Source organism: Hemitrygon akajei, chromosome 16, assembly GCF_048418815.1.
Source record: "Hemitrygon akajei chromosome 16, sHemAka1.3, whole genome shotgun sequence".
Lineage (NCBI taxonomy): Eukaryota > Metazoa > Chordata > Chondrichthyes > Myliobatiformes > Dasyatidae > Hemitrygon > Hemitrygon akajei.
The window spans coordinates 4,340,256-4,361,057 of record NC_133139.1 but is presented as its reverse complement, the minus strand read 5'-3'; the positions used below and the strand labels follow the sequence as shown (position 1 = coordinate 4,361,057).

The 20,802-nt window shown below is 40.2% G+C and overlaps 2 protein-coding genes across 5 annotated transcripts in view; both read left to right on the top strand.

Annotated features, from left to right (window-relative positions):
• The window catches only part of LOC140739707 (mucin-16-like), a 112,658-nt gene that overhangs the window by 51,720 nt on the left and 40,136 nt on the right, over window positions 1–20,802 (top strand). The window lies entirely within an intron of this gene.
• The window catches only part of LOC140740304 (mucin-16-like), a 31,612-nt gene that overhangs the window by 9,027 nt on the left and 1,783 nt on the right, over window positions 1–20,802 (top strand). Inside the window, exons 19-54 of the mRNA XM_073069459.1 lie at window positions 650–765; window positions 860–927; window positions 1,217–1,386; window positions 1,745–1,771; window positions 2,700–2,815; window positions 2,910–2,977; window positions 3,267–3,436; window positions 3,795–3,821; window positions 4,750–4,865; window positions 4,960–5,027; window positions 5,317–5,486; window positions 5,845–5,871; window positions 6,800–6,915; window positions 7,010–7,077; window positions 7,367–7,536; window positions 7,894–7,920; window positions 8,849–8,991; window positions 9,059–9,126; window positions 9,416–9,585; window positions 9,943–9,969; window positions 10,898–11,040; window positions 11,108–11,175; window positions 11,465–11,634; window positions 11,992–12,018; window positions 12,947–13,089; window positions 13,157–13,224; window positions 13,514–13,683; window positions 14,041–14,067; window positions 14,996–15,138; window positions 15,206–15,273; window positions 15,563–15,732; window positions 16,090–16,116; window positions 19,094–19,209; window positions 19,304–19,371; window positions 19,661–19,830; window positions 20,188–20,214. Coding sequence (XP_072925560.1) covers window positions 650–765; window positions 860–927; window positions 1,217–1,386; window positions 1,745–1,771; window positions 2,700–2,815; window positions 2,910–2,977; window positions 3,267–3,436; window positions 3,795–3,821; window positions 4,750–4,865; window positions 4,960–5,027; window positions 5,317–5,486; window positions 5,845–5,871; window positions 6,800–6,915; window positions 7,010–7,077; window positions 7,367–7,536; window positions 7,894–7,920; window positions 8,849–8,991; window positions 9,059–9,126; window positions 9,416–9,585; window positions 9,943–9,969; window positions 10,898–11,040; window positions 11,108–11,175; window positions 11,465–11,634; window positions 11,992–12,018; window positions 12,947–13,089; window positions 13,157–13,224; window positions 13,514–13,683; window positions 14,041–14,067; window positions 14,996–15,138; window positions 15,206–15,273; window positions 15,563–15,732; window positions 16,090–16,116; window positions 19,094–19,209; window positions 19,304–19,371; window positions 19,661–19,830; window positions 20,188–20,214 — 3,537 coding nt within the window. The remainder of the gene's footprint in view (window positions 1–649; window positions 766–859; window positions 928–1,216; window positions 1,387–1,744; window positions 1,772–2,699; window positions 2,816–2,909; window positions 2,978–3,266; window positions 3,437–3,794; window positions 3,822–4,749; window positions 4,866–4,959; window positions 5,028–5,316; window positions 5,487–5,844; window positions 5,872–6,799; window positions 6,916–7,009; window positions 7,078–7,366; window positions 7,537–7,893; window positions 7,921–8,848; window positions 8,992–9,058; window positions 9,127–9,415; window positions 9,586–9,942; window positions 9,970–10,897; window positions 11,041–11,107; window positions 11,176–11,464; window positions 11,635–11,991; window positions 12,019–12,946; window positions 13,090–13,156; window positions 13,225–13,513; window positions 13,684–14,040; window positions 14,068–14,995; window positions 15,139–15,205; window positions 15,274–15,562; window positions 15,733–16,089; window positions 16,117–19,093; window positions 19,210–19,303; window positions 19,372–19,660; window positions 19,831–20,187; window positions 20,215–20,802) is intronic.

Sequence of the window (20,802 nt, the reverse complement as noted above, 5' to 3'; positions counted from 1 at the left end):
TAGAGAGTATGGATTATGATCAGAGATTAAGGGAGCTAGGGCTTTACTCTTTGGAGAGAAGGAGGTTGAGAGGAGACATGATAAAGGTGTACAAGATATTAAGAGGAATAGACAGAGTGGACAGCCAGTGCCTCTTCACCCAGGGCACCACTGCTCGGTACAAGAGGATATGGCTTTAAGGTAAGGGGAGGGAAGTTCAAGGGGGATATTAGAGGAAAGTGTTTCACTCAGAGAGTGGTTGGTGCATGGAATGCACTGTCTGAGTCAGTGTTGGAGGCAGATACACTAGTGAACTTTAGGAGACTACTGGACAGGTATATGGAGTAATTTAAGGTGGGGGGTTGTATGGGAGGCAGGGTTTGAGGGTCAGCACAACATTGTAGGCCAAAGGGCCTGTATAGTGCGGTACTATTCTATGAACTATGTAGATCCTTTCACTGCTGACAGGAACAATTGAGTAATACTCCTCCCCATATCTAGTAGGATATTTACAATGAACGAAGGGAGAAAATATATCCCCTGTATTACATTGGTCCATCTCGATCCATTGTAGAAACTCTACACCATTCCGGCAATTTGAAATATTTTTCGAAATAAGAGAACATTAAGCAAAGCCACCACAAATAAATTGTGCCCTTTTGTTCCACAGTTCCAGAAGAGGAAACACATCCCATTCAATATTACGTGTCATTCAACGTCAGAAAGCCGAGCTATCAGGAAATTCAATCAAACTCAACAGAACAAGCCAAACTGATTACAGCTGAGGTGAGAGATTCGATCAGTTATGCAGCTGTTCACATTTCAGTCCATCAATTCCAATGCATCGAACATTGTAAACAATTGTTTCTCTCCCGTACAGCTCACAGAACTGTTCCTGAACAGCAGCATCAATGCAACATTCCTGAATTGCGTCTTCTACACATTCAGGTAACAAATGGGAACTCTTCATCAAGATCACTTACTAAAATCATTCTGTTTGCGTCATGCTGCAAGAATAATTAGACAATCGAATTTCACAGATTCCAAAAAGTACAAGTAATTTTGCACCACTATAAAGTGCCTGAAATTAGCAGTCCTGATTGCAGTGTATGCCAAATGTTAATTCAACTCCTGATGTTAGACCAGAAAAGAAATTTTATTCGGACATAAAAACTCAAAATTGACTTTCTGGTAATATGCCAATCGCTTTGAAAAAACTTCATTTTCTTTTCTACAGGGAGGTAATGGATGACAGCACCAGAGTGACAGCAAATTGTTCGTTTAAAAATGAGACAGATTTTGAAGGCGTCATCAGAGAACGTGTGTATGAAGTAGTTGTAAAGAAGACCAATGACGTGTCTGCACTTGGGACATACGAACTGGAAAAGGGCAGCCTCCTTGTATCTGGTACTTATCCACACATTCCTTCATGTTCTACTTTGTCTTCTATGTCACTCAGTCTATAGTAGGGGATTACCTGCAGAGGTGGCAGCACCAGAATCAGGTGCAAGTTCCAATCCCACGACAATCCTTTAGCTGCTCAACCACCGAATGTTCATACCTCAACTGAGGCGTTGAAGCAACAGACAATCTAATGACTGAGAGAAGAGTCCATAGAGAATAATACTAAATCTGTATTAAATGTTACTGCTGAACACGAATGGCAGGCAAATTAAGATTAAGATTTCAACAGGAATTTCAGTTTGCTGAGACATGACAACGATCTGTAATGGTGTTGTTGATAACAATCTTTCTTACCCTGCAGATCAACTGGAGCTCCCATCTACCATTGGTAAGTAAGATCATCTGTGGTAGTTATCCGATATGTTTGTCCCTTCTCTGCATTGAGGTTACACAGATAACTTATCCTGTAAAATTACCACTTGATGGACATTAATATAATGCATTCTGAGTTCTGGTAGATATTCACAGATAGAGAGGATGCCAAGGTTATCTGAGAGATGGGTGAATGAAGCAATTACTTTGCAAATAAAACAAAATATTTCCATTTAAATATGTCTAAAACAAGGTTCTATGTCTACATCTATATTTACCAGGATGCTGTCTGGTTTAGAGAGTATGGATTATGATCAGAGATTAAGGGAGCTAGGGCTTTACTCTTTGGAGAGAAGGAGGTTGAGAGGAGACATGATAAAGGTGTACAAGATATTAAGAGGAATAGACAGAGTGGACAGCCAGTGACTCTTCACCCAGGGCACCACTGCTCGGTACAAGAGGATATGGCTTTAAGGTAAGGGGAGGGAAGTTCAAGGGGGATATTAGAGGAAAGTGTTTCACTCAGAGAGTGGTTGGTGCATGGAATGCACTGTCTGAGTCAGTGTTGGAGGCAGATACACTAGTGAACTTTAGGAGACTACTGGACAGGTATATGGAGTAATTTAAGGTGGGGGGTTGTATGGGAGGCAGGGTTTGAGGGTCAGCACAACATTGTAGGCCAAAGGGCCTGTATAGTGCGGTACTATTCTATGAACTATGTAGATCCTTTCACTGCTGACAGGAACAATTGAGTAATCCTCCTCCCCATATCTAATAGGATATTTACAATGAACGAAGGGAGAAAATATATCCCCTGTATTAAATTGGTCCATCTCGATCCATTGTAGAAACTCTACACCATTCCGGCAATTTGAAATATTTTTCGAAATAAGAGAACATTAAGCAAAGCCACCACAAATAAATTGTGCCCTTTTGTTCCACAGTTCCAGAAGAGGAAACACATCCCATTCAATATTACGTGTCATTCAACGTCAGAAAGCCGAGCTATCAGGAAATTCAATCAAACTCAACAGAACAAGCCAAACTGATTACAGCTGAGGTGAGAGATTCGATCAGTTATGCAGCTGTTCACATTTCAGTCCATCAATTCCAATGCATCGAACATTGTAAACAATTGTTTCTCTCCCGTACAGCTCACAGAACTGTTCCTGAACAGCAGCATCAATGCAACATTCCTGAATTGCGTCTTCTACACATTCAGGTAACAAATGGGAACTCTTCATCAAGATCACTTACTAAAATCATTCTGTTTGCGTCATGCTGCAAGAATAATTAGACAATCGAATTTCACAGATTCCAAAAAGTACAAGTAATTTTGCACCACTATAAAGTGCCTGAAATTAGCAGTCCTGATTGCAGTGTATGCCAAATGTTAATTCAACTCCTGATGTTAGACCAGAAAAGAAATTTTATTCGGACATAGAAACTCAAAATTGACTTTCTGGTAATATGCCAATCGCTTTGAAAAAACTTCATTTTCTTTTCTACAGGGAGGTAATGGATGACAGCACCAGAGTGACAGCAAATTGTTCGTTTAAAAATGAGACAGATTTTGAAGGCGTCATCAGAGAACGTGTGTATGAAGTAGTTGTAAAGAAGACCAATGACGTGTCTGCACTTGGGACATACGAACTGGAAAAGGGCAGCCTCCTTGTATCTGGTACTTATCCACACATTCCTTCATGTTCTACTTTGTCTTCTATGTCACTCAGTCTATAGTAGGGGATTACCTGCAGAGGTGGCAGCACCAGAATCAGGTGCAAGTTCCAATCCCACGACAATCCTTTAGCTGCTCAACCACCGAATGTTCATACCTCAACTGAGGCGTTGAAGCAACAGACAATCTAATGACTGAGAGAAGAGTCCATAGAGAATAATACTAAATCTGTATTAAATGTTACTGCTGAACACGAATGGCAGGCAAATTAAGATTAAGATTTCAACAGGAATTTCAGTTTGCTGAGACATGACAACGATCTGTAATGGTGTTGTTGATAACAATCTTTCTTACCCTGCAGATCAACTGGAGCTCCCATCTACCATTGGTAAGTAAGATCATCTGTGGTAGTTATCCGATATGTTTGTCCCTTCTCTGCATTGAGGTTACACAGATAACTTATCCTGTAAAATTACCACTTGATGGACATTAATATAATGCATTCTGAGTTCTGGTAGATATTCACAGATAGAGAGGATGCCAAGGTTATCTGAGAGATGGGTGAATAAAGCAATTACTTTGCAAATAAAACAAAATATTTCCATTTAAATATGTCTAAAACAAGGTTCTATGTCTACATCTATATTTACCAGGATGCTGTCTGGTTTAGAGAGTATGGATTATGATCAGAGATTAAGGGAGCTAGGGCTTTACTCTTTGGAGAGAAGGAGGTTGAGAGGAGACATGATAAAGGTGTACAAGATATTAAGAGGAATAGACAGAGTGGACAGCCAGTGACTCTTCACCCAGGGCACCACTGCTCGGTACAAGAGGATATGGCTTTAAGGTAAGGGGAGGGAAGTTCAAGGGGGATATTAGAGGAAAGTGTTTCACTCAGAGAGTGGTTGGTGCATGGAATGCACTGTCTGAGTCAGTGTTGGAGGCAGATACACTAGTGAACTTTAGGAGACTACTGGACAGGTATATGGAGTAATTTAAGGTGGGGGGTTGTATGGGAGGCAGGGTTTGAGGGTCAGCACAACATTGTAGGCCAAAGGGCCTGTATAGTGCGGTACTATTCTATGAACTATGTAGATCCTTTCACTGCTGACAGGAACAATTGAGTAATACTCCTCCCCATATCTAATAGGATATTTACAATGAACGAAGGGAGAAAATATATCCCCTGTATTACATTGGTCCATCTCGATCCATTGTAGAAACTCTACACCATTCCGGCAATTTGAAATATTTTTCGAAATAAGAGAACATTAAGCAAAGCCACCACAAATAAATTGTGCCCTTTTGTTCCACAGTTCCAGAAGAGGAAACACATCCCATTCAATATTACGTGTCATTCAACGTCAGAAAGCCGAGCTATCAGGAAATTCAATCAAACTCAACAGAACAAGCCAAACTGATTACAGCTGAGGTGAGAGATTCGATCAGTTATGCAGCTGTTCACATTTCAGTCCATCAATTCCAATGCATCGAACATTGTAAACAATTGTTTCTCTCCCGTACAGCTCACAGAACTGTTCCTGAACAGCAGCATCAATGCAACATTCCTGAATTGCGTCTTCTACACATTCAGGTAACAAATGGGAACTCTTCATCAAGATCACTTACTAAAATCATTCTGTTTGCGTCATGCTGCAAGAATAATTAGACAATTGAATTTCACAGAGACCAAAAAGTACAAGTAATTTTGCACCACTATAAAGTGCCTGAAATTAGCAGTCCTGATTGCAGTGTATGCCAAATGTTAATTCAACTCCTGATGTTAGACCAGAAAAGAAATTTTATTCGGACATAGAAACTCAAAATTGACTTTCTGGTAATATGCCAATCGCTTTGAAAAAACTTCATTTTCTTTTCTACAGGGAGGTAATGGATGACAGCACCAGAGTGACAGCAAATTGTTCGTTTAAAAATGAGACAGATTTTGAAGGCGTCATCAGAGAACGTGTGTATGAAGTAGTTGTAAAGAAGACCAATGACGTGTCTGCACTTGGGACATACGAACTGGAAAAGGGCAGCCTCCTTGTATCTGGTACTTATCCACACATTCCTTCATGTTCTACTTTGTCTTCTATGTCACTCAGTCTATAGTAGGGGATTACCTGCAGAGGTGGCAGCACCAGAATCAGGTGCAAGTTCCAATCCCACGACAATCCTTTAGCTGCTCAACCACCAAATGTTCATACCTCAACTGAGGCGTTGAAGCAACAGACAATCTAATGACTGAGAGAAGAGTCCATAGAGAATAATACTAAATCTGTATTAAATGTTACTGCTGAACACGAATGGCAGGCAAATTAAGATTAAGATTTCAACAGGAATTTCAGTTTGCTGAGACATGACAACGATCTGTAATGGTGTTGTTGATAACAATCTTTCTTACCCTGCAGATCAACTGGAGCTCCCATCTACCATTGGTAAGTAAGATCATCTGTGGTAGTTATCCGATATGTTTGTCCCTTCTCTGCATTGAGGTTACACAGATAACTTATCCTGAAAAATTACCACTTGATGGACATTAATATAATGCATTCTGAGTTCTGGTAGATATTCACAGATAGAGAGGATGCCAAGGTTATCTGAGAGATGGGTGAATGAAGCAATTACTTTGCAAATAAAACAAAATATTTCCATTTAAATATGTCTAAAACAAGGTTCTATGTCTACATCTATATTTACCAGGATGCTGTCTGGTTTAGAGAGTATGGATTATGATCAGAGATTAAGGGAGCTAGGGCTTTACTCTTTGGAGAGAAGGAGGTTGAGAGGAGACATGATAAAGGTGTACAAGATATTAAGAGGAATAGACAGAGTGGACAGCCAGTGCCTCTTCACCCAGGGCACCACTGCTCGGTACAAGAGGATATGGCTTTAAGGTAAGGGGAGGGAAGTTCAAGGGGGATATTAGAGGAAAGTGTTTCACTCAGAGAGTGGTTGGTGCATGGAATGCACTGTCTGAGTCAGTGTTGGAGGCAGATACACTAGTGAACTTTAGGAGACTACTGGACAGGTATATGGAGTAATTTAAGGTGGGGGGTTGTATGGGAGGCAGGGTTTGAGGGTCAGCACAACATTGTAGGCCAAAGGGCCTGTATAGTGCGGTACTATTCTATGAACTATGTAGATCCTTTCACTGCTGACAGGAACAATTGAGTAATCCTCCTCCCCATATCTAATAGGATATTTACAATGAACGAAGGGAGAAAATATATCCCCTGTATTAAATTGGTCCATCTCGATCCATTGTAGAAACTCTACACCATTCCGGCAATTTGAAATATTTTTCGAAATAAGAGAACATTAAGCAAAGCCACCACAAATAAATTGTGCCCTTTTGTTCCACAGTTCCAGAAGAGGAAACACATCCCATTCAATATTACGTGTCATTCAACGTCAGAAAGCCGAGCTATCAGGAAATTCAATCAAACTCAACAGAACAAGCCAAACTGATTACAGCTGAGGTGAGAGATTCGATCAGTTATGCAGCTGTTCACATTTCAGTCCATCAATTCCAATGCATCGAACATTGTAAACAATTGTTTCTCTCCCGTACAGCTCACAGAACTGTTCCTGAACAGCAGCATCAATGCAACATTCCTGAATTGCGTCTTCTACACATTCAGGTAACAAATGGGAACTCTTCATCAAGATCACTTACTAAAATCATTCTGTTTGCGTCATGCTGCAAGAATAATTAGACAATCGAATGTCACAGATACGAAAAAGTACAAGTAATTTTGCACCACTATAAAGTGCCTGAAATTAGCAGTCCTGATTGCAGTGTATGCCAAATGTTAATTCAACTCCTGATGTTAGACCAGAAAAGAAATTTTATTCGGACATAGAAACTCAAAATTGACTTTCTGGTAATATGCCAATCGCTTTGAAAAAACTTCATTTTCTTTTCTACAGGGAGGTAATGGATGACAGCACCAGAGTGACAGCAAATTGTTCGTTCAAAAATGAGACAGATTTTGAAGGCGTCATCAGAGAACGTGTGTATGAAGTAGTTGTAAAGAAGACCAATGACGTGTCTACACTTGGGACATACGAACTGGAAAAGGGCAGCCTCCTTGTATCTGGTACTTATCCACACATTCCTTCATGTTCTACTTTGTCTTCTATGTCACTCAGTCTATAGTAGGGGATTAGCTGCAGAGTGGCAGCACCAGAATCAGGTGCAAGTTCCAATCCCACCCCAATCCTTTAGCTGCTCAACCACCAAATGTTCATACCTCTACTGAGGCGTTGAAGCAACAGACAATCTAATGACTGACAGCAGAGTCCGTAGACAATAATTCTAAATCTGTATTAAATGTTACTGCTGAACACGAATGGCAGGCAAATTAACATTAAGATTTCAACAGGAATTTCAGTTTGCTGAGACATGACAATGATCTGTAATGGTGTTGTTGATAACAATCTTTCTTGCCCTGCAGATCAAATGGAACTCCCATCTACCATTGGTAAGTAAGATCATCTGTGGTAGTTATCCGATATGTTTGTCCCTTCTCTGCATTGAGGTTACACAGATAACTTATCCTGTAAAATTACCACTTGATGGACATTAATATAATGCATTCTGAGTTCTGGTAGATATTCACAGATAGAGAGGATGCCAAGGTTATCTGAGAGATGGGTGAATGTAGCAATTACTTTGCAAATAAAACAAAATATTTCCATTTAAATATGTCTAAAACAAGGTTCTATGTCTACATCTATATTTACCAGGATGCTGTCTGGTTTAGAGAGTATGGATTATGATCAGAGATTAAGGGAGCTAGGGCTTTACTCTTTGGAGAGAAGGAGGTTGAGAGGAGACATGATAAAGGTGTACAAGATATTAAGAGGAATAGACAGAGTGGACAGCCAGTGCCTCTTCACCCAGGGCACCACTGCTCGGTACAAGAGGATATGGCTTTAAGGTAAGGGGAGGGAAGTTCAAGGGGGATATTAGAGGAAAGTGTTTCACTCAGAGAGTGGTTGGTGCATGGAATGCACTGTCTGAGTCAGTGTTGGAGGCAGATACACTAGTGAACTTTAGGAGACTACTGGACAGGTATATGGAGTAATTTAAGGTGGGGGGTTGTATGGGAGGCAGGGTTTGAGGGTCAGCACAACATTGTAGGCCAAAGGGCCTGTATAGTGCGGTACTATTCTATGAACTATGTAGATCCTTTCACTGCTGACAGGAACAATTGAGTAATCCTCCTCCCCATATCTAATAGGATATTTACAATGAACGAAGGGAGAAAATATATCCCCTGTATTAAATTGGTCCATCTCGATCCATTGTAGAAACTCTACACCATTCCGGCAATTTGAAATATTTTTCGAAATAAGAGAACATTAAGCAAAGCCACCACAAATAAATTGTGCCCTTTTGTTCCACAGTTCCAGAAGAGGAAACACATCCCATTCAATATTACGTGTCATTCAACGTCAGAAAGCCGAGCTATCAGGAAATTCAATCAAACTCAACAGAACAAGCCAAACTGATTACAGCTGAGGTGAGAGATTCGATCAGTTATGCAGCTGTTCACATTTCAGTCCATCAATTCCAATGCATCGAACATTGTAAACAATTGTTTCTCTCCCGTACAGCTCACAGAACTGTTCCTGAACAGCAGCATCAATGCAACATTCCTGAATTGCGTCTTCTACACATTCAGGTAACAAATGGGAACTCTTCATCAAGATCACTTACTAAAATCATTCTGTTTGCGTCATGCTGCAAGAATAATTAGACAATCGAATGTCACAGATACGAAAAAGTACAAGTAATTTTGCACCACTATAAAGTGCCTGAAATTAGCAGTCCTGATTGCAGTGTATGCCAAATGTTAATTCAACTCCTGATGTTAGACCAGAAAAGAAATTTTATTCGGACATAGAAACTCAAAATTGACTTTCTGGTAATATGCCAATCGCTTTGAAAAAACTTCATTTTCTTTTCTACAGGGAGGTAATGGATGACAGCACCAGAGTGACAGCAAATTGTTCGTTCAAAAATGAGACAGATTTTGAAGGCGTCATCAGAGAACGTGTGTATGAAGTAGTTGTAAAGAAGACCAATGACGTGTCTACACTTGGGACATACGAACTGGAAAAGGGCAGCCTCCTTGTATCTGGTACTTATCCACACATTCCTTCATGTTCTACTTTGTCTTCTATGTCACTCAGTCTATAGTAGGGGATTAGCTGCAGAGTGGCAGCACCAGAATCAGGTGCAAGTTCCAATCCCACCCCAATCCTTTAGCTGCTCAACCACCAAATGTTCATACCTCTACTGAGGCGTTGAAGCAACAGACAATCTAATGACTGACAGCAGAGTCCGTAGACAATAATTCTAAATCTGTATTAAATGTTACTGCTGAACACGAATGGCAGGCAAATTAACATTAAGATTTCAACAGGAATTTCAGTTTGCTGAGACATGACAATGATCTGTAATGGTGTTGTTGATAACAATCTTTCTTGCCCTGCAGATCAAATGGAACTCCCATCTACCATTGGTAAGTAAGATCATCTGTGGTAGTTATCCGATATGTTTGTCCCTTCTCTGCATTGAGGTTACACAGATAACTTATCCTGTAAAATTACCACTTGATGGACATTAATATAATGCATTCTGAGTTCTGGTAGATATTCACAGATAGAGAGGATGCCAAGGTTATCTGAGAGATGGGTGAATGTAGCAATTACTTTGCAAATAAAACAAAATATTTCCATTTAAATATGTCTAAAACAAGGTTCTATGTCTACATCTATATTTACCAGGATGCTGTCTGGTTTAGAGAGTATGGATTATGATCAGAGATTAAGGGAGCTAGGGCTTTACTCTTTGGAGAGAAGGAGGTTGAGAGGAGACATGATAAAGGTGTACAAGATATTAAGAGGAATAGACAGAGTGGACAGCCAGTGCCTCTTCACCCAGGGCACCACTGCTCGGTACAAGAGGATATGGCTTTAAGGTAAGGGGAGGGAAGTTCAAGGGGGATATTAGAGGAAAGTGTTTCACTCAGAGAGTGGTTGGTGCATGGAATGCACTGTCTGAGTCAGTGTTGGAGGCAGATACACTAGTGAACTTTAGGAGACTACTGGACAGGTATATGGAGTAATTTAAGGTGGGGGGTTGTATGGGAGGCAGGGTTTGAGGGTCAGCACAACATTGTAGGCCAAAGGGCCTGTATAGTGCGGTACTATTCTATGAACTATGTAGATCCTTTCACTGCTGACAGGAACAATTGAGTAATCCTCCTCCCCATATCTAATAGGATATTTACAATGAACGAAGGGAGAAAATATATCCCCTGTATTAAATTGGTCCATCTCGATCCATTGTAGAAACTCTACACCATTCCGGCAATTTGAAATATTTTTCGAAATAAGAGAACATTAAGCAAAGCCACCACAAATAAATTGTGCCCTTTTGTTCCACAGTTCCAGAAGAGGAAACACATCCCATTCAATATTACGTGTCATTCAACGTCAGAAAGCCGAGCTATCAGGAAATTCAATCAAACTCAACAGAACAAGCCAAACTGATTACAGCTGAGGTGAGAGATTCGATCAGTTATGCAGCTGTTCACATTTCAGTCCATCAATTCCAATGCATCGAACATTGTAAACAATTGTTTCTCTCCCGTACAGCTCACAGAACTGTTCCTGAACAGCAGCATCAATGCAACATTCCTGAATTGCGTCTTCTACACATTCAGGTAACAAATGGGAACTCTTCATCAAGATCACTTACTAAAATCATTCTGTTTGCGTCATGCTGCAAGAATAATTAGACAATCGAATGTCACAGATACGAAAAAGTACAAGTAATTTTGCACCACTATAAAGTGCCTGAAATTAGCAGTCCTGATTGCAGTGTATGCCAAATGTTAATTCAACTCCTGATGTTAGACCAGAAAAGAAATTTTATTCGGACATAGAAACTCAAAATTGACTTTCTGGTAATATGCCAATCGCTTTGAAAAAACTTCATTTTCTTTTCTACAGGGAGGTAATGGATGACAGCACCAGAGTGACAGCAAATTGTTCGTTCAAAAATGAGACAGATTTTGAAGGCGTCATCAGAGAACGTGTGTATGAAGTAGTTGTAAAGAAGACCAATGACGTGTCTACACTTGGGACATACGAACTGGAAAAGGGCAGCCTCCTTGTATCTGGTACTTATCCACACATTCCTTCATGTTCTACTTTGTCTTCTATGTCACTCAGTCTATAGTAGGGGATTAGCTGCAGAGTGGCAGCACCAGAATCAGGTGCAAGTTCCAATCCCACCCCAATCCTTTAGCTGCTCAACCACCAAATGTTCATACCTCTACTGAGGCGTTGAAGCAACAGACAATCTAATGACTGACAGCAGAGTCCGTAGACAATAATTCTAAATCTGTATTAAATGTTACTGCTGAACACGAATGGCAGGCAAATTAACATTAAGATTTCAACAGGAATTTCAGTTTGCTGAGACATGACAATGATCTGTAATGGTGTTGTTGATAACAATCTTTCTTGCCCTGCAGATCAAATGGAACTCCCATCTACCATTGGTAAGTAAGATCATCTGTGGTAGTTATCCGATATGTTTGTCCCTTCTCTGCATTGAGGTTACACAGATAACTTATCCTGTAAAATTACCACTTGATGGACATTAATATAATGCATTCTGAGTTCTGGTAGATATTCACAGATAGAGAGGATGCCAAGGTTATCTGAGAGATGGGTGAATGTAGCAATTACTTTGCAAATAAAACAAAATATTTCCATTTAAATATGTCTAAAACAAGGTTCTATGTCTACATCTATATTTACCAGGATGCTGTCTGGTTTAGAGAGTATGGATTATGATCAGAGATTAAGGGAGCTAGGGCTTTACTCTTTGGAGAGAAGGAGGTTGAGAGGAGACATGATAAAGGTGTACAAGATATTAAGAGGAATAGACAGAGTGGACAGCCAGTGCCTCTTCACCCAGGGCACCACTGCTCGGTACAAGAGGATATGGCTTTAAGGTAAGGGGAGGGAAGTTCAAGGGGGATATTAGAGGAAAGTGTTTCACTCAGAGAGTGGTTGGTGCATGGAATGCACTGTCTGAGTCAGTGTTGGAGGCAGATACACTAGTGAACTTTAGGAGACTACTGGACAGGTATATGGAGTAATTTAAGGTGGGGGGTTGTATGGGAGGCAGGGTTTGAGGGTCAGCACAACATTGTAGGCCAAAGGGCCTGTATAGTGCGGTACTATTCTATGAACTATGTAGATCCTTTCACTGCTGACAGGAACAATTGAGTAATCCTCCTCCCCATATCTAATAGGATATTTACAATGAACGAAGGGAGAAAATATATCCCCTGTATTAAATTGGTCCATCTCGATCCATTGTAGAAACTCTACACCATTCCGGCAATTTGAAATATTTTTTGAAATAAGAGAACATTAAGCAAAGCCACCACAAATAAATTGTGCCCTTTTGTTCCACAGTTCCAGAAGAGGAAACACATCCCATTCAATATTACGTGTCATTCAACGTCAGAAAGCCGAGCTATCAGGAAATTCAATCAAACTCAACAGAACAAGCCAAACTGATTACAGCTGAGGTGAGAGATTCGATCAGTTATGCAGCTGTTCACATTTCAGTCCATCAATTCCAATGCATCGAACATTGTAAACAATTGTTTCTCTCCCGTACAGCTCACAGAACTGTTCCTGAACAGCAGCATCAATGCAACATTCCTGAATTGCGTCTTCTACACATTCAGGTAACAAATGGGAACTCTTCATCAAGATCACTTACTAAAATCATTCTGTTTGCGTCATGCTGCAAGAATAATTAGACAATCGAATGTCACAGATACGAAAAAGTACAAGTAATTTTGCACCACTATAAAGTGCCTGAAATTAGCAGTCCTGATTGCAGTGTATGCCAAATGTTAATTCAACTCCTGATGTTAGACCAGAAAAGAAATTTTATTCGGACATAGAAACTCAAAATTGACTTTCTGGTAATATGCCAATCGCTTTGAAAAAACTTCATTTTCTTTTCTACAGGGAGGTAATGGATGACAGCACCAGAGTGACAGCAAATTGTTCGTTCAAAAATGAGACAGATTTTGAAGGCGTCATCAGAGAACGTGTGTATGAAGTAGTTGTAAAGAAGACCAATGACGTGTCTACACTTGGGACATACGAACTGGAAAAGGGCAGCCTCCTTGTATCTGGTACTTATCCACACATTCCTTCATGTTCTACTTTGTCTTCTATGTCACTCAGTCTATAGTAGGGGATTAGCTGCAGAGTGGCAGCACCAGAATCAGGTGCAAGTTCCAATCCCACCCCAATCCTTTAGCTGCTCAACCACCAAATGTTCATACCTCTACTGAGGCGTTGAAGCAACAGACAATCTAATGACTGACAGCAGAGTCCGTAGACAATAATTCTAAATCTGTATTAAATGTTACTGCTGAACACGAATGGCAGGCAAATTAACATTAAGATTTCAACAGGAATTTCAGTTTGCTGAGACATGACAATGATCTGTAATGGTGTTGTTGATAACAATCTTTCTTGCCCTGCAGATCAAATGGAACTCCCATCTACCATTGGTAAGTAAGATCATCTGTGGTAGTTATCCGATATGTTTGTCCCTTCTCTGCATTGAGGTTACACAGATAACTTATCCTGTAAAATTACCACTTGATGGACATTAATATAATGCATTCTGAGTTCTGGTAGATATTCACAGATAGAGAGGATGCCAAGGTTATCTGAGAGATGGGTGAATGTAGCAATTACTTTGCAAATAAAACAAAATATTTCCATTTAAATATGTCTAAAACAAGGTTCTATGTCTACATCTATATTTACCAGGATGCTGTCTGGTTTAGAGAGTATGGATTATGATCAGAGATTAAGGGAGCTAGGGCTTTACTCTTTGGAGAGAAGGAGGTTGAGAGGAGACATGATAAAGGTGTACAAGATATTAAGAGGAATAGACAGAGTGGACAGCCAGTGCCTCTTCACCCAGGGCACCACTGCTCGGTACAAGAGGATATGGCTTTAAGGTAAGGGGAGGGAAGTTCAAGGGGGATATTAGAGGAAAGTGTTTCACTCAGAGAGTGGTTGGTGCATGGAATGCACTGTCTGAGTCAGTGTTGGAGGCAGATACACTAGTGAACTTTAGGAGACTACTGGACAGGTATATGGAGTAATTTAAGGTGGGGGGTTGTATGGGAGGCAGGGTTTGAGGGTCAGCACAACATTGTAGGCCAAAGGGCCTGTATAGTGCGATACTATTCTATGAACTATGTAGATCCTTTCACTGCTGACAGGAACAATTGAGTAATCCTCCTCCCCATATCTAATAGGATATTTACAATGAACGAAGGGAGAAAATATATCCCCTGTATTAAATTGGTCCATCTCGATCCATTGTAGAAACTCTACACCATTCCGGCAATTTGAAATATTTTTCGAAATAAGAGAACATTAAGCAAAGCCACCACAAATAAATTGTGCCCTTTTGTTCCACAGTTCCAGAAGAGGAAACACATCCCATTCAATATTACGTGTCATTCAACGTCAGAAAGCCGAGCTATCAGGAAATTCAATCAAACTCAACAGAACAAGCCAAACTGATTACAGCTGAGGTGAGAGATTCGATCAGTTATGCAGCTGTTCACATTTCAGTCCATCAATTCCAATGCATCGAACATTGTAAACAATTGTTTCTCTCCCGTACAGCTCACAGAACTGTTCCTGAACAGCAGCATCAATGCAACATACCTGAATTGCGTCTTCTACACATTCAGGTAACAAATGGGAACTCTTCATCAAGATCACTTACTAAAATCATTCTGTTTGCGTCATGCTGCAAGAATAATTAGACAATCGAATGTCACAGATACGAAAAAGTACAAGTAATTTTGCACCACTATAAAGTGCCTGAAATTAGCAGTCCTGATTGCAGTGTATGCCAAATGTTAATTCAACTCCTGATGTTAGACCAGAAAAGAAATTTTATTCGGACATAGAAACTCAAAATTGACTTTCTGGTAATATGCCAATCGCTTTGAAAAAACTTCATTTTCTTTTCTACAGGGAGGTAATGGATGACAGCACCAGAGTGACAGCAAATTGTTCGTTCAAAAATGAGACAGATTTTGAAGGCGTCATCAGAGAACGTGTGTATGAAGTAGTTGTAAAGAAGACCAATGACGTGTCTACACTTGGGACATACGAACTGGAAAAGGGCAGCCTCCTTGTATCTGGTACTTATCCACACATTCCTTCATGTTCTACTTTGTCTTCTATGTCACTCAGTCTATAGTAGGGGATTAGCTGCAGAGTGGCAGCACCAGAATCAGGTGCAAGTTCCAATCCCACCCCAATCCTTTAGCTGCTCAACCACCAAATGTTCATACCTCTACTGAGGCGTTGAAGCAACAGACAATCTAATGACTGACAGCAGAGTCCGTAGACAATAATTCTAAATCTGTATTAAATGTTACTGCTGAACACGAATGGCAGGCAAATTAACATTAAGATTTCAACAGGAATTTCAGTTTGCTGAGACATGACAATGATCTGTAATGGTGTTGTTGATAACAATCTTTCTTGCCCTGCAGATCAAATGGAACTCCCATCTACCATTGGTAAGTAAGATCATCTGTGGTAGTTATCCGATATGTTTGTCCCTTCTCTGCATTGAGGTTACACAGATAACTTATCCTGTAAAATTACCACTTGATGGACATTAATATAATGCATTCTGAGTTCTGGTAGATATTCACAGATAGAGAGGATGCCAAGGTTATCTGAGAGATGGGTGAATGTAGCAATTACTTTGCAAATAAAACAAAATATTTCCATTTAAATATGTCTAAAACAAGGTTCTATGTCTACATCTATATTTACCAGGATGCTGTCTGGTTTAGAGAGTATGGATTATGATCAGAGATTAAGGGAGCTAGGGCTTTACTCTTTGGAGAGAAGGAGGTTGAGAGGAGACATGATAAAGGTGTACAAGATATTAAGAGGAATAGACAGAGTGGACAGCCAGTGCCTCTTCACCCAGGGCACCACTGCTCGGTACAAGAGGATATGGCTTTAAGGTAAGGGGAGGGAAGTTCAAGGGGGATATTAGAGGAAAGTGTTTCACTCAGAGAGTGGTTGGTGCATGGAATGCACTGTCTGAGTCAGTGTTGGAGGCAGATACACTAGTGAACTTTAGGAGACTACTGGACAGGTATATGGAGTAATTTAAGGTGGGGGGTTGTATGGGAGGCAGGGTTTGAGGGTCAGCACAACATTGTAGGCCAAAGGGCCTGTATAGTGCGATACTATTCTATGAACTATGTAGATCCTTTCACTGCTGACAGGAACAATTGAGTAATCCTCCTCCCCATATCTAATAGGATATTTACAATGAACGAAGGGAGAAAATATATCCCCTGTATTAAATTGGTCCATCTCGATCCATTGTAGAAACTCTACACCATTCCGGCAATTTGAAATATTTTTCGAAATAAGAGAACATTAAGCAAAGCCACCACAAATAAATTGTGCCCTTTTGTTCCACAGTTCCAGAAGAGGAAACACATCCCATTCAATATTACGTGTCATTCAACGTCAGAAAGCCGAGCTATCAGGAAATTCAATCAAACTCAACAGAACAAGCCAAACTGATTACAGCTGAGGTGAGAGATTCGATCAGTTATGCAGCTGTTCACATTTCAGTCCATCAATTCCAATGCATCGAACATTGTAAACAATTGTTTCTCTCCCGTACAGCTCACAGAACTGTTCCTGAACAGCAGCATCAATGCAACATACCTGAATTGCGTCTTCTACACATTCAGGTAACAAATGGGAACTCTTCATCAAGATCACTTACTAAAATCATTCTGTTTGCGTCATGCTGCAAGAATAATTAGACAATCGAATGTCACAGATACGAAAAAGTACAAGTAATTTTGCACCACTATAAAGTGCCTGAAATTAGCAGTCCTGATTGCAGTGTATGCCAAATGTTAATTCAACTCCTGATGTTAGACCAGAAAAGAAATTTTATTCGGACATAGAAACTCAAAATTGACTTTCTGGTAATATGCCAATCGCTTTGAAAAAACTTCATTTTCTTTTCTACAGGGAGGTAATGGATGACAGCACCAGAGTGACAGCAAATTGTTCGTTCAAAAATGAGACAGATTTTGAAGGCGTCATCAGAGAACGTGTGTATGAAGTAGTTGTAAAGAAGACCAATGACGTGTCTACACTTGGGACATACGAACTGGAAAAGGGCAGCCTCCTTGTATCTGGTACTTATCCACACATTCCTTCATGTTCTATTTTGTCTTCTATGTCACTCAGTCTATAGTAGGGGATTAGCTGCAGAGTGGCAGCACCAGAATCAGGTGCAAGTTCCAATCCCACCCCAATCCTTTAGCTGCTCAACCACCAAATGTTCATACCTCTACTGAGGCGTTGAAGCAACAGACAATCTAATGACTGACAGCAGAGTCCGTAGACAATAATTCTAAATCTGTATTAAATGTTACTGCTGAACACGAATGGCAGGCAAATTAACATTAAGATTTCAACAGGAATTTCAGTTTGCTGAGACATGACAATGATCTGTAATGGTGTTGTTGATAACAATCTTTCTTGCCCTGCAGATCAAATGGAACGCCCATCTACCATTGGTAAGTAAGATCATCTGTGGTAGTTATCCGATATGTTTGTCCCTTCTCTGCATTGAGGTTACACAGATAACTTATCCTGTAAAATTACCACTTGATGGACATTAATATAATGCATTCTGAGTTCTGGTAGATATTCACAGATAGAGAGGATGCCAAGGTTATCTGAGAGATGGGTGAATGTAGCAATTACTTTGCAAATAAAACAAAATATTTCCATTTAAATATGTCTAAAACAAGGTTCTATGTCTACATCTATATTTACCAGGATGCTGCCTGGTTTAGAGAGTATGGATTATGATCAGAGATTAAGGGAGCTAGGGCTTTACTCTTTGGAGAGAAGGAGGTTGAGAGGAGACATGATAAAGGTGTACAAGATATTAAGAGGAATAGACAGAGTGGACAGCTAGTGCCTCTTCACCCAGGGCACCACTGCTCGGTACAAGAGGATATGGCTTTGAGGTAAGGGGAGGGAAGTTCAAGGGGGATATTAGAGGAAAGTGTTTCACTCAGAGAGTGGTTGGTGCATGGAATGCACTGTCTGAGTCAGTGTTGGAGGCAGATACACTAGTGAACTTTAGGAGACTACTGGACAGGTATATGGAGTAATTTAAGGTGGGGGGTTGTATGGGAGGCAGGGTTTGAGGGTCAGCACAACATTGTAGACCAAAGGGCCTGTATAGTGCGGTACTATTCTATGAACTATGTAGATCCTTTCACTGCTGACAGGAACAATTGAGTAATCCTCCTCCCCATATCTAATAGGATATTTACAATGAACGAAGGGAGAAAATATATCCCCTGTATTAAATTGGTCCATCTCGATCCATTGTAGAAACTCTACAGCATTCCGGCAATTTGAAATATTTTTTGAAATAAGAGAACATTAAGCAAAGCCACCACAAATAAATTGTGCCCTTTTGTTCCACAGTTCCAGAAGAGGAAATACATCCCATTCAATATTACGTGTCATTCAACGTCAGAAAGCCGAGCTATCAGGAAATTCAATCAAACTCAACAGAACAAGCCAAACTGATTACAGCTGAGGTGAGAGATTCGATCAGTTATGCAGCTGTTCACATTTCAGTCCATCAATTCCAATGCATCGAACATTGTAAACCATTGTTTCTCTCCCGTACAGCTCACAGATCTGTTCCTGAACAGCAGCATCAATGCAACATTCCTGAATTGCGTCTTCTACACATTCAGGTAACAAATGGGAACTCTTCATCAAGATCACTTACTAAAATCATTCTGTTTGCGTCATGCTGCAAGAATAATTAGACAATCGAATTTCACAGATACGAAAAAGTACAAGTAATTTTGCACCACTATAAAGTGCCTGAAATTAGCAGTCCTGATTGCAGTGTATGCCAAATGTTAATTCAACTCCTGATGTTAGACCAGAAAAGAAATTTTATTCGGACATAGAAACTCAAAATTGACTTTCTGGTAATATGCCAATCGCTTTGAAAAAACTTCATTTTCTTTTCTACAGGGAGGTAATGGATGACAGCACCAGAGTGACAGCAAATTGTTCGTTCAAAAATGAGACAGATTTTGAAGGCGTCATCAGAGAACGTGTGTATGAAGTAGTTGTAAAGAAGACCAATGACGTGTCTACACTTGGGAGATACGAACTGGAAAAGGGCAGTCTCCTTGTATCTGGTACTTATCCACACATTCCTTCATGTTCTACTTTGTCTTCTATGTCACTCAGTCTATAGTAGGGGATTAGCTGCAGAGTGGCAGCACCAGAATCAGGTGCAAGTTCCAATCCCACCCCAATCCTTTAGCTGCTCAACCACCAAATGTTCATACCTCTACTGAGGCGTTGAAGCAACAGACAATCTAATGACTGACAGCAGAGTCCGTAGACAATCATTCTAAATCTGTATTAAATGTTACTGCTGAACACGAATGGCAGGCAAATTAACATTAAGATTTCAACAGGAATTTCAGTTTGCTGAGACATGACAATGATCTGTAATGGTGTTGTTGATAACAATCTTTCTTACCCTGCAGATCAACTGGAGCTCCCATCTACCATTGGTAAGTAAGATCATCTGTGGTAGTTATCCGATATGTTTGTCCCTTCTCTGCATTGAGGTTACACAGATAACTTATCCTGTAAAATTACCACTTGATGGACATTAATATAATGCATTCTGAGTTCTGGTAGATATTCACAGATAGAGAGGATGCCAAGGTTATCTGAGAGATGGGTGAATGAAGCAATTACTTTGCAAATAAAACAAAATATTTCCATTTAAATATGTCTAAAACAAGGTTCTATGTCTACATCTTATATTTACCAGGATGCTGTCTGGTTTAGAGAGTATGGATTATGATCAGAGATTAAGGGAGCTAGGGCTTTACTCTTTGGAGAGAAGGAGGTTGAGAGGAGACATGATAAAGGTGTACAAGATATTAAGAGGAATAGACAGAGTGGACAGCCAGTGCCTCTTCACCCAGGGCACCACTGCTCGGTACAAGAGGATATGGCTTTAAGGTAAGGGGAGGGAAGTTCAAGGGGGATATTAGAGGAAAGTGTTTCACTCAGAGAGTGGTTGGTGCATGGAATGCACTGTCTGAGTCAGTGTTGGAGGCAGATACACTAGTGAACTTTAGGAGACTACT